The 13,739-nt window shown below is 38.3% G+C and overlaps 1 protein-coding gene across 11 annotated transcripts in view; it reads right to left on the bottom strand.

Moving 5' to 3' along the window:
- The window catches only part of tenm4 (teneurin transmembrane protein 4), a 267,387-nt gene that overhangs the window by 183,627 nt on the left and 70,021 nt on the right, over positions 1–13,739 (bottom strand). For all 11 annotated transcript variants that reach the window (XM_089121430.1, XM_089121432.1, XM_089121433.1 and 8 more), the window contains exons 2-3: positions 10,942–11,228; positions 7,407–7,679 (exon numbers count right to left, since the gene is read on the bottom strand). In XM_089121430.1, the coding sequence (XP_088977556.1) occupies positions 7,407–7,679; positions 10,942–11,164 (496 nt within the window). In that variant the 5' untranslated portion in view covers positions 11,165–11,228. The remainder of the gene's footprint in view (positions 1–7,406; positions 7,680–10,941; positions 11,229–13,739) is intronic.

Below are 13,739 nucleotides of genomic sequence, written 5' to 3' on the forward strand. Positions count from 1 at the left end.
CTAAAACTACAAAAAAAAAATGATTGACATAACGCTGAAATCAAATAATAATAATAAAAAATACCACAATACAATTAATAAAATCAAAACGAAAGCTATTATGAATAAATAATAATACAATAACACTGAATATTACATAGCCAAAAACCTAAAATCGTACATTTTAATTATTGTTAGTCTACCTGTAAAGTGAAGTTGGATAACTCAATAGGATTCAGTCAACTTGCCATTTAAAATGTATATTACTAAGCATTACCTCAAAAAAACAGTAAATGCAACTGGCATTTCTGCTTGGATGAACAGAATAAAAAGCAATTTTGAATTATGTCTGCTTTACAACAGTCAAAAAAGACGCCTGAAGCTGCGAATAAAGATATACACGGAGGGCATTTACTTTTCACAGTCATCAAATCCAGTTTAACGCGCATTTGGGTTGGCCTCACCTCAGCGTTTCACGACGTTCCGACAGACATATTCCATTTGCTTTTTAAGTCCATCACTGATGTCTGTGCATAAAATGTGATGCAGCACAAAGGAACACCTCTGTCGTTTTAAATAAGAATCTAATAGCTAAAATGACGGAGCACTTCAGTGCAAAACAGGCTATTTGTAGGCATTCGGGGAGACTGTGGTGCAAAAGGCAATTAGTATTTGGCTGCCGGGCCCTTGATGTGTGATTTCTAAAGGCTGTTAGAGGCACTATCAGAGTTTGGCAGCAAATATGCATAAGGTACATTGTAAACGAGAGCGTGATTAAGACTTAACTAGGCTGCGGATATAAAGAGTGCTGAACTCAGGTGCTTAAAAGCTTAAAGAAAGGCTTGAGATGTAGCTACGGACGACGACGCATAATGGTTTAGGTCCAAACATTACCAGGTGCTCAAGTCTCATGAGCTGTTTCTATACACCTATTTTTATGTGCATTTGGGACAAAAAAACACTTCTGATGGAGGAAAATGGGTTCTTCCCTGATTGCAGCAACTTTCATTTTTCATTTTTACAAACAAACCAACAAAAAATCGTTCATGAACAGTAAAAAAGTTACATACCAAAATGTGATATCCATGCTTTAACCCTCTGATGGTCCTCGGTCACTTCTGACCGAATAATTTTCTGTTTTGAATTATTAAAAATCACTGCTTCATCGGAAGGTTATGATACTTGGTGACTTTTTTGGCATTTGGTATGTGAATACAAAAAAAAAAAAAAAAAAAAATAGTCACACTCGTGGTCTTCGTTCAGAAATGACCAACCCATTGGACATGAATGGGAAATTTACAAAAAAACAAAAATTCTCTGAATTTTTGTTTGTACAATCTACAAATCGGCCACGATTCTTGAAAGAAGTATACCGCAGTAAAGGGGTGACACTCTACAACATCAAGAGTGCAAAAAATTTACACCCACCCAAACACACACACATACAAACACACTTTTATACACATACTACATAAAATCTGTTTTGAATTTTTAAAAATCACAGCTTCATCGGAATATTACGAAACTTGGTGACATTTCTAGCATTAGGTATGTGAACACAAAAAAAATTTGTTCATGATCCGAGCATGCTAAGTGGTCGTAAAAAAAAATTTGTCACGATTTTGGTCTTTGGTCAAAAATGACCCCCATAGGAAATTAATGGGAAATTGACAAAAACACAAAAATTCACAATTTTTTTTTTTCAATTTTTTAATAAGAAATAGTTTTTGAGATTGTTTCAATTATATATTCAAATCCACACACAAAAAAAATGTATTCATAAACAGCCGGGGAATTCACATGCCTCTCCATAGAGAGCTGTACATGCTATAGTGGTTACACCATAATTCTACGCTTTTTCTCTATACTGTAACCAGATGGTGCTAATTTTCTTCAAAAAATATTTTTTATCTGAAGGCCTAGACTCTATATTACACAAAAATACTGCATTAATAATTTTTTACAAAAAATAATAATAATAACAATAATATATATATATATATATATATATATATATATATTGAAAAAATAGACCATAAATATTGCATAAATATTAATAAATTCAATCAAATTGTCTCAAAATACTAAATTAAAAAGAATAAATATTATAGAACAAAAATAAATTGCATTGGTTTTACTGGGATGGAAGAAGTTTCATTTTTAGGCCTCCGGTCACTTCTGACAGGGAAGGCCCAGGATGTGACTCATAAAGGAAGACCATCAGAGGGTTAAATGCTTTAAAGAAAAATAAATACGTCACTTTGTATTACTCAATAATGGAGTTATAAAAGTTTAAAAGCTAACAAATATGTAATTTATATATTTTTTTACTACAAGTTCACTGACCTTCCACTAAAAACGTACTGTATATGCTGATGTGGTTTTTTTTTTTTAAAAGCTAGTCAGCACAACTCAAAGGCCATTCAAGAAATATCATTTATCTGCAGTTTTTCTAAAGGTTAATTGTATAATTCAACTTTAAGAGATGTTTATACTGGTTAAATAAGTGTTTAAGTGTTTAACGCATGAAACATTTACATTTCATGCTGAGATTTCCCATATATCCCTGCAGTTCTCTGTGCCGTTCCTCTTGCGTAATCAGGCCCTGTACTTGACAAGTTTCGCTGTGACACTGTCTCGCTACAATGTGACCTTCTATGCAAGCAAAGACACTCATTGGGCCCTTGGGAACCATTTGGAAGCACCAAGCTTGAGGAGAATGGATCCAGGATGGCTGCCTGCTCTGTTTGAGCCACTAATCTCACCAGAGAGCATCTGACCTCTACTACCTCCGACGTATAGACATGCCTTTGGAGAGTATTACAAAAAAAAAGCTAAATACATCAATTTTATTGCATTTACCATTAGGATAATTCATCAACATGCAACTGCTTGGTTAAGTAACTACAGTACATGAATAAATAAAAGTCAATTCATAATTTATCTAAAAAAATGCTACTTTTATGGAAACGGAAAAAAACACATTCCATTTTAAAAATAATTAAACACCACATTGTCAAAGCTGATATTGTGGCTTTACATATGGTCCAACACTAGAATGTGCCATTACATTGTTAACATTTCACCAAAATCAAGCTGAAATGGAGTTATGAGGATTCTGACAAGCGAGTTTCATGCGCGTGTTTTATCCATCATTAGAACGGCCGCATCCGAGGCAGTAAGTTTGTCACATTAAGTTTTCATCAACTTGCAAGTTATAAAGTTTACTGTTAGCTACAGTATTTTTTTTTTCTGTCATTTGGCCATAATCTCACTTTATTAAAATATGAAGTGCTATGCACAGGCTATTTATGGCAGTGCTGGTTATGACTCGATGACAAATGCTACACTCAGGCCCCGTCCACACTACTGCGTTTTCGTTTAAAAACGGAGACATTTTGCTACGTTTGCACCTCCAGACTAAAACGGAAAAAACGAAAACCTAAAACACAGAAGTTTAGAAACGCTGCAGCTCTGTTTTGCGTTTTTAATCTCCTGAGGGCGTTTGAAGCTATGTTTACACGGAAACGATTCTGAAGAGAAAACGCAAAAGTGGCGTTGCGTTATCACTTTTTATTCTGCGTTTAGACGAGTGTTTTGGGTGGGAAATCCGCGTGCAAATGGTGACGCAAAACTGTGTGAAATTAAATGTAGTGTGCACTCCAGGCAGCTAGGTGGCACTGTGGAGCACTGCCACACAACACCAACACCAAGTCCGCGCGCCTGCGTACAACCATCCCTGTTTTTACCGTTTACACAGGAACGCGACGGTGGAGCGTTTTTAAGATTTCCACTCTGGAAGGTGGTTTCACTCTTTTTTGCGTTTTTAAGCCCCAAAAACGCCGTCGCCATGTAAACGAAAGGCACATCCGAAAAAGTATTTTTACGTTTTCACCAGCAAGCGTCCTCGTGTAAACAGGGCCTTCAGAAAACGGAGGAGTTCAGAAAGGATGACGCAGAGGCTGACGTTCAGCTCTATGATTGGGTGTCATCAGTCATGACGTGTCCTTCCCTGATTCGTCAGCCACTGTTTACACCGGCACGCGCATGTCCAGTGTTGGTGAATGGTCACGTGATCCGCGTTTTCAGTCGTTTTAATGTGGACGGTGATCAATTCTAATACGCAGATAAAACACTGGTGTGGACGGAGATCGTATTCGTTTTAATTATCCGTTTTTAAACGAAAACGCAGTAGTGTGGACACTTCTCCACTCCTCAAATATTTCTTGACTAAAGAAAAAGTTATTTATTTACCCTTGCATTGCAAACAAGCAGAGATGCTCCACAATATGTGCAGTACTTCATTCAAGATAGAGGCGGGTGGAGTTGCAATGGAGATCCAATGGAGTTACAAAGTCACAAGCTCTTTTAATAGCTGTAGTTTTCATTGGTTGAATATTTTCAAAACCAACAGATAGATGTAAAGGGTGGACAGGGTGGATATATATATATACGAAATATGGAATTATAATTTATAAGGTTTCTGTCCGATGGTCACACTTAGATGACCGTCCATGACTTGGTGACTTGGATTAGAGTCCAATTCTCACTATTAACTAACAATAGACAATGACTTTTGCCTCAATAAACTCCTAATCCCTGTCTAGGATTAAGGGATGTATAATATGGTCATGCAAAAAAAAAAAAAAAACAGCCGATACCCTAGTAATATGCATGCTAATAAGCAACTAGTTCATAGTTGGAATCAATAATAAATTGATCTCAGCGGAAATATTGTGCATCCCTCTGTAAAATATAACAGATCACTGAATAAAATCCAACATTGTGCAAGAAAGGTCACCAGATAATGAAATGAAAAATATTACAAGTGTCATAGTCATGGCCCAGCAGAAAGTGAACACACTCATGAGTTTCAGTCCAGCATTTTGATTTTAAACAGTTATTTGATCCCAAAACAAATGCTTAAATTTAAAAGGAGGAAATATTTCATTTACACCAATGGTTTTGCTTTAAATACTGAAGTTGTTTAGATCCACATGTGAATGTGGAAAAATGTAATTCCTCTTACTTTAGCTTTTAAAGGACAACTCTGGCGCAAAATGAACCTTTGGTCTAATTACACATTGCTACCTAGTCAACCGTTATCTGAGATTTGTTTTCATGATTGCCGAATCTAAATAGTTTTATCTCTAAAAACAGTTTAGCCTATAACGCTAGTATAATGCTAGTATATAGGGCATAGAGTAATGACAAATAAAAATCGCTTGTTATTAGGCTTGCCGCGATAGACGGTGTTGACGGTGTTACCGGTTTTGAGCCCCATCACCGGTGACATCACTTTCCCACCGTGACACCGCGATGTCTTGACTTTTTTTTTTAAGTATTCGTTTTTGCTAAAATATTTATTTGAATTAATTAAAAATAATAATTTTCAATTATTTAGTTCTAAAGAGAGCATTATAATTAAAAATGAACTGCGCAACGCGTGCCGTCACGTCACAGATCAGCAAGCATCAGGATTCCATTTGGCACGTGTGGAGACGAGAACGAGTCAAATTACAGAAAAGCAAGATAATGGCGGAAGTTTTGGTGTCAAAACGCAATGCAAAAGCGCCTGTTTGGCAATATTTTGGCCAATATATATTAATGTTAATAAATGCCAATTTATAGTGTTTTACTTTTTTTTAGAGTGCTTTCATTTATGTAGGCTAAGGTCCTTTTTAAAGTTTTTATTTTATATTCGTCTCTTTTTATTTGGTTTTATCTTATTTAAACTTTGTTTAATTTTTTTAGGCCTATTTTGTTTTCTTATTCGTTAATAAACGTTTTATTTTTTTTGGGCCCACAGTTTGCCGATTTTCACTTTTTTCAGCCTATGCATGGGGTTATTTTTATTCGTTCGTTATGCTAATAAAAGTTCTGTCTATATTTTATTCGTTTATTATTCTAATAAAAGTGCTGTCTAAATAAAAGTTTATTGTCAGCGAGTTGTTTTTTTTTTTTTTTTTTTTTGTCCATTCCAGCAATTGACGCTGAATTGCAATTGACGCTTATTTCGAAAGTGAAAGTATGTCATTTATGTAGGCTAAGGTCCGTTTTGAAGTTTTTATTTTATATTCGTCTCTTTTTAATTGGTTTTATCTCATTTAAACTTTGTGTAATTTATTTAGGCCTATTTTATTTTCTTATTCGTTAATAAACGTTTTATGGTTCTTATTTGTTTGGGCCCACATTTTGCCGATTTTCACTTTTTTCAGCCTATGCATGGGGTTATTTTTATTGGTTCGTTATGCTAATAAAAGTCTATAAATAAAAGTTTTATTATCAGCGAGTTGTTTTTTTTTTGTCCATTCAAGCAATTGACGCTTATTTCGAAAGTGAAAGTATAACGGCACGCATTTAAAAGCTATTTAACCCCCCCGCCCTGCCCTCCACAGTGACACCGGGATTACCGGTGTTGTCACACGTCGATTAACCGGTGGGAAATTTTCCTCACCGCGGCAACCCTACTTGTTATTACCACTAACAAGGCTCAAAATAGCCCCACACCAACACGACAGCATAACAAGGGTCCTTACATACAAACCGAAGCATTGAGAACTTTGTCAGTGTCCATACAGTTTAATAAGAAGATATTTTATACACACAGTCAACTTCGCGAATACAGGAAGAAGCCATCTTTGAAAAATAGTCCCTATCAGTCGATCTACGAGCGCCGATCCAAGTGCGCTGAACTGAGCAGAATCTTATATGGTCCGTTGTTTCCGGAAGAAACACAAACACAAACCGTTTTCTTCTCATCAATATGTACACGTAGCCTACTGTTCGCGCTCACCTTATCACCTTATTCACATCTCACCAGCGCACTTGGATAGGCGTTCGTAGATCGACTGGTCGAGACTATTTTTCCAAGATGGCTTCTTCCTGTATTCGCGAAGTTGACTGTGTGTATAAAATATCTTCTTATTAAACTGTATGGACACTGACAAAGCTCTTAATGCTTCGGTTTGAATGTAGGGACCCTTATTATGCTATCGTGTTACTGTGGGGCTATTTTGAGCCTTGTTAGTGGTAATAACAAGCGATTTTTATTTGTCATTACTCTATGTTCTATATACTAGCATTATACTAGCGTTATAGGCTAAACTGTTTTTAGAGATAAAACTATTTACATTCGGCAATCATGAAAACAAATCTCAGATAACGGTTGACTAGGTAACAATGTGTAATTAGACTTAAGGTTCATTTAGCGCCGGAGTTGTCCTTTAAGCACAACCATTTCAAAACCAAACTCGAATGTCACAAAATCCGCCTCTACAAACCACCCATCATTTCCATATAAAAGAGGCATCACACATTCAATCTGAACTGACGCTGTGCTAAACTGAAGACGTTCCCCTGTGCCTGGTGACCCACTCCTGCTCTCAGCCGAGCTGTGAAGAGACCGTACAGACATTTGAACTCACCGTTTTCTGTATTTTCATGCTCGGTGTCAGTGAGGGTGAGGTTAGAGTTGGCTCTGCTGGAGAGACAGGAGCTCCGGCCGGATTTGGTGTTGCTCCGGCCCCAGAGTCGGACGGCGTGCTCGGGGGAAATGATGCCGTCCGTTTCTGTGTCAGCGTCTGATCCCACGCTCACAGAGTATTCGCGGTGGGGAAGGCCCATTTCTGTCCTATATGCTGCCATATGGGGCGGCACGGGATCTCCAAAGGCCATGTCTCTGAGAGAGAAGTCCACCCCTGATACAACAACACACAAGAACACAATGAGAGAAAATGCATTTTGTGTAATGCTTACAAGAACAGACTAAAAACAGGAGTCTGGAACTCCCCACCCCAATTCACTTTCTCCATTTCATTTCATATCGGTTTCATATGGTTAAGTGATGATAGAAATGTCTAATAATAATAGTAGTAGAAACTTTTTCCCTGGAAGCATTTGTTTTTGTTGCCAGCACTTTCTGTAATTTTCACAAAAGTTTCAAGGACACCAGAATATTCTGAAACATCTTGCAATACATCAAAGAAAGAACAGCTCTTCTTTATAAAAATAAATAAATAAATAAAACCTTTTATATAGCTTCAGGCATTCTTTTTTCATCAACTCTTAAATGTGGGTTTCATAAAAAAAGCAACATTTTGAGTAAAAAACCTGAAAAGAATCACGATTTTACCAAAGACGTTTGGATCAGATTCCGTAACGATGATCTCAAAACACAGATGAAGTCAATCGAGTCCATCAACAAACCGAAAGCTTCACACTTCAACCTCGTCCTAGGTCGACATTTCATTCAGGAACATTAGGCAGTTTTGATAAATGCTGGTTAATGTTGATCGCATTATTTACTTTATTATTTAATCAGGAGATTCAGTAGTCTTTCAGAAGATGTGCAATAGCGCCCCCTACCGTATAACAGTGAAATAAACACGGAAAGACGGACAATTACGTCAATGACGGGGAAAGAATTAAAATTCAGTACAATGTAAACTATTAACTTACAATTATTAATTACAAGTGTAATTTTTTTTTACACATAAATGTCATAAATTAATGTGATGTTTACTTCCAAACGTGAGTGATGTTTCCAGTAGGAACGTTTAACTGGAACACCTCTGACATCCAAATTGAATGCGGAATAACAAACAAGTTTCTGAGTGAAAAGTTGTTGTTTTTTTAATTACGTTTAACGCTTTGTAGGAATTTTATCAGCATGTTAATCATACCGCGGGCACTTCGGTCTGCGCAAGCGCCGGAAAGCGCCGGAAGTGATATCTCGCACGTGTACGTCACTCATTCTTTAAACAGAGATTTCAGAAGTGTTACCCTTCACTGTGAAGATCTAAACATATTTAGATATACAGGAGATTGCAATGGAAGACGATTTCGATATATTTTTATATGATCAATATGTTTGTTTTTTTTTCAACTGCGCGAGAGATCACTTCCGCCGCTTTCCGGTGCTTACGCAAACCGAAACGCCCGCGCCCTCAGATCACTTGGACGTGGCTGTGGTTACAAGAGGTAAAACGATATAAATACTGTTCGTTTTCTCACACAAACCGCTCATTTCGTGTCTTATGCCATCAATGTGTACTTCATGTTTAATTTGGACTTCTCTGTGCATGCTCTTTGAGGTGGTGACCATAGACCTGCATTATATGACTGATAGACACAAACAGTTTGACCTAAAAATATCAAAATTGAAAATACTGTGGAAACAAAGACATCTACATCTTGGATGCCCTCGAGTTAAGCAAAAACATACCAAAAATTAATTTCAAAGTGAACAATCCCTTTAACTGAGTACCTGCTCTTATGATACTCCAAATTGACCGGGAATAAGCAATATAGGGTATTAACAAGCCAATATTTAATCAAATAAATAAAAAAAAAAACAACCTAACGATAAGTTTATTCAAAATGGAACACTCAAACCCACAACCTCAAAAAACATTAAATTGGCCAAAGTACGAGGAAAAGGGAGGCCGTGTAGATGGAGCTACAGCAAATTCCAGATTTATGCCTGAGAGTGAGCGTAATAATAGTTAGTGTGCCTGAGAGAAACATGACATTTAGTATTCATGGCGGGGAAGTGGATATTTTTTCAGGTCACCATCAACTGGACACATTAGAAGGTCATAAAAGACATCAGCGAATCAGCATTCACGGCACCCCCCTCTCATTAAAGTCCCAGCACACTAATGGCAAAGCTACAACACCGCATTCGCCTTTCCTTTTATCTCTCCGGTTTTAGATACGGCCTTTTTCAAAACGGCTGGAATATATTAGCGACGGATCAAATCGTCACCGCAGTCTCTCTTAATTGCTTGAATGCGATCACTCTCTGAGGCGTATATCCGAAAGATGCGCCGCTGATCTGGAGCCTGTGAGATGTGCGCTCTCAAAGTGTATGATAGTTCGTCTCGTTTTAACAAGAAGATAGATATGTGCTTTAATATGAAGAGGGCAAGTACAACGATCAAGTTTAAAAAAAAAAACACACAAAAGTCATGCATCAGGGATCATTACCATATTCTTGCCATTAAAAGTTTTAAAACAGCTCATTTAGGGGAATTATCAAATCTTTCACATTTACTTCTTTTTTGTTATAAATAATGAATATTATTAGGTGCTCACAACCCCAAATCAAGCTTTAATGCTAAATATCCATTCAACAAGACAAACCTTAAATCTAAAAAGTAAGTCATGACTATACAATTATAATTTTAATATTACTTTTCTTAAATGAAACAAATCAGTAAAGAAATATTATAGTATTAATAATAAGTCCAATTTGAAAAGGTTTTTTAATAATAATAATTATATTCCTTTTTTGTTGCAAAGTTTGCAGTCTTTTACTCACATTTTTGCCTCTTTAGTTTTACTACAACTATAGCAACAACAAAAAAGTCATTATTTATTTACCTTTATTTCCAAATGTTATTTACCTTTATATCCAAAATGGTTGTGCTTTTATTTTCTATTGTATTTCTTTAAAAAAAATTGGAATATATGACACCATTATGGACTTCTATAATTCTTTTGATAGTGTTTTTGTTGTTGCTGCTGTGTTTTTGGAGTCTGAAAGCCTGAAAGCTCAGTAATAATGAAAAAGAGCAGCATGAACATCCAGCATATGACATGTAGATGAGTACGACTTTCTAATTTGGGTAAACTGTTCCTGTACAGGTCTGTCTGCTGTAGAACAGATTTGAAAAATGCAGTTTTGTTGCTGCTGGCCGAAGGTAAATCCTGTGGAGACATGCAGCAATCAGAAATGCATTATACTTTAATAGGCAAATTATAATGTCATCAATAATGGTTCACTTCTGCAAATTATGCCAGATTGCTTCCAGGGCAAATGCAAACCATACTGGAGTCCATGCAAACCGTAACCCAACCAAAGCGATTCCATCCGAGTTTGGAAAACACAGACTCGAATGAGAAATCAGTTTGTGGTTTTATCCCTGGCATGGCGGCGAGAGATCTTGCCCCGCTCACCTTGCCTGCTGAACTCATCGGCTTCGTGGTGCACCACGTCTTTGACTCGGCTGCCATAGGCCAATCTGGGGTCCTGATCGAAAGCTTTGAGGGTCTCGCTGGAGCTGTAGGACTTGGGGTTGAGCTTGCCGTCCTCGCTGTCAGCGGAGGAGCTGGTGTACCGGCGCTCCGTGTCCCGCCTGGAGGTCAGAGAGCGGTAGGGTCTGCGTTCTTTCACTTCCATGGCAACCTTTTCTCTCGTCTCAACATCAAAGGGAGGGAAAGAAGCCAGTTCAGTCCGTGTGATTCTAGGAGAAGACAAAAAAGACTGTGATTACGAGTCTTAATCAGCTAAAACCTAACATTATAAAGTTTGGGATTGGTCTTTTGCGCTCACCTAGGCTAAACTTATTGGATCAAAAATACAGTAAAACTGTAATTTACTCCTGTGATAACAAAGCTGAATTTACTCAAGTCTAGAGTGACACACGCAATCCTTCTAATATGCTGATTTGCTGCTCAACATTTATTACTATTATTAATGTTTAAAAAAAAAACAGTTGGATAATATTTTTGTGGAAACAGTGATTTGTTTTCAGTATTTTTTGCTAAATAGTACGTTCAAAAGAACAATTTGTTGATTTTTAAATAATTTTCGGTGTGTAAAACTTTCTACTGTCACTTTTGATTAATTGAATTCAAAAAATGATAATTTCCTTGTTAAAATGTTAATGTTAAACAAAAATACAAAAACATCACTCCATATTTAATCATATCTATTCATAGGTTTCGACTACCCAGCTATTTTAGTGTGCCACTCACTCGGGCAGCTGAGAGGAATTTTTTTTTTTTTTTATTTCAAAACCCTAAAGGACAAGTTAAAAAAAGAAGATTTCTGGGCAATCCTTTAAAATAGTTCTCCTAAGTCGGGGTGACATAATGCGGCACTGCAGCATCTTGTAAACCAGGATCCATTTAAAAAAAATACAGCACAACAAATCTTGTGGCCGTAAACTTTATGAGTTGAATCCCCCTCCCTTCCTTTAAGAAAAAACACTGTGCTTCCAGCATATTTTTAAGTGGCAGGTGTCCTTCTGTTTGGTCTGTGGTTTAGACGCTGTGAGTCAACGGCCAATGCAACAATACAGTCCCGTCACGACTATCAAACTGCAGCAGCCAAGACTCGGATAAAAGGGTGACTATACCTCACAAAACACTGGGGGATATATTAAATATAGTTCACCTTAAAAAGACAGTTCGTCATCATTTATTCACCCACATGATTTGTGTTCAGCACAATAGATTATATAAACACACACATTCATATGTCCCAATCACCATCCATTTTGGTTGAATGTTTAACCCCTCCGGCTCTACTTGCACTACTCGAGCGGGATTCAAACTGGTGTTTCTGGCAAGGGAGGCTGGCACACTAACAAGGGCGCTAAAGACGTCTCAAGCGTCAGTCGCTAGTGCGCTTCTTGAGGTCAGGGGAGTGAGGTTTACTCATACAGCTCTTACTGGCCTACACTCACCCCCTTAAACCTCACGCTCACCCGGGTCACGGCACCAATGTAACCGTTTGGGTTCTAATCGCTCCGAGAGGGATTCGAACCAGTGTTTTCAGCATGGGAGGGAAGCGCATTAACAAGGATGCTAAAGACCCTGGTCCCTAGTGCGCCTCTTGAGGTACAAGGAGTAGCGTTTACTTATACAGCTCTTACTTACACTCACCTCCTTTAAGCTCTCGCTCATCGGGGTCACGGCACCAACGTAACCCTCTCTAGTGCACCTCTTGAGGTACGAGGAGTAACGTTTTCTCATACAGCTCTTACTTACATTCACCCCCTTAAACCTCACGCTCATCCGGGTCACGGCACCAATGTAACCCTTTGGTTTCTAATCGCTCCGAGAGGGATTCTAACTGGTGTTTTCAGCATGGGAGGGAAGCGCGCTAACAAGGATGCTAAAGACCCCGGTCTCTAGTGCGCCTCTTGGGGTTAAGACGAGTAACGTTTACTCATACAGCTATTTTTTACACCCACCCCCTTAAACCTCACGCCCATTCAGGTCACGGCACCATCATAACCCTGTGGGTTCTAATCGCTCCAAGAGGGATTCGAACTGGTGTTTTCAGCATGGGAGGGAAGCACGTTAACAAGGATGCTAAAGACCCCGGTCTCTAATGCGCCTCTTGAGGTACGAGGAGTAACGTTTACTCATACAGCTCCTCCCCTTAAACCTCACGCTCATCCGGGTCACGGCACCAATGTAACCCTCTGGGTTCTAATCGCTCCGAGAGGGATTCGAACCAGTGTTTTCAGCATGGGAGGGAAGCGCATTAACAAGGATGCTAAAGACCCCAGTCTTTTGCGCGCCTCTTGATGTACGAGGAGTAATGTTTACTCATACAGCTCTTATTTACACTCACCCCCTTAAACCTCACTCCTAACCCGGGTCACTGCACCAATGTAACCCTTTGAGTTCTAATCACTCCGAGACGGATTTGAACTGGTGTTTTCAGCATGGGAGGGAAGCGCGCTAACAAGGATGCTAAAGACCCCGGTCTCTAGTGCGCCTCTTGGGGTTAAGACGAGTAACGTTTACTCATACAGCTATTTTTTACACCCACCCCCTTAAACCTCACGCTCATTCGGGTCACGGCACCATCATAACCCTGTGGGTTCTAATCGCTCCAAGAGGGATTCGAACTGGTGTTTTCAGCATGGGAGGGAAGCACGTTAACAAGGATGCTAAAGACCCCGGTCTCTAATGCGCCTCTTGAGGTACGAGGAGTAACGTTTACTCATACAGCTCGT

This window comes from Pimephales promelas, chromosome 16 (assembly GCF_988280905.1).
Source record: "Pimephales promelas chromosome 16, fPimPro1.hap1.1, whole genome shotgun sequence".
Classification (NCBI taxonomy): Eukaryota; Metazoa; Chordata; class Actinopteri; order Cypriniformes; family Leuciscidae; genus Pimephales; species Pimephales promelas.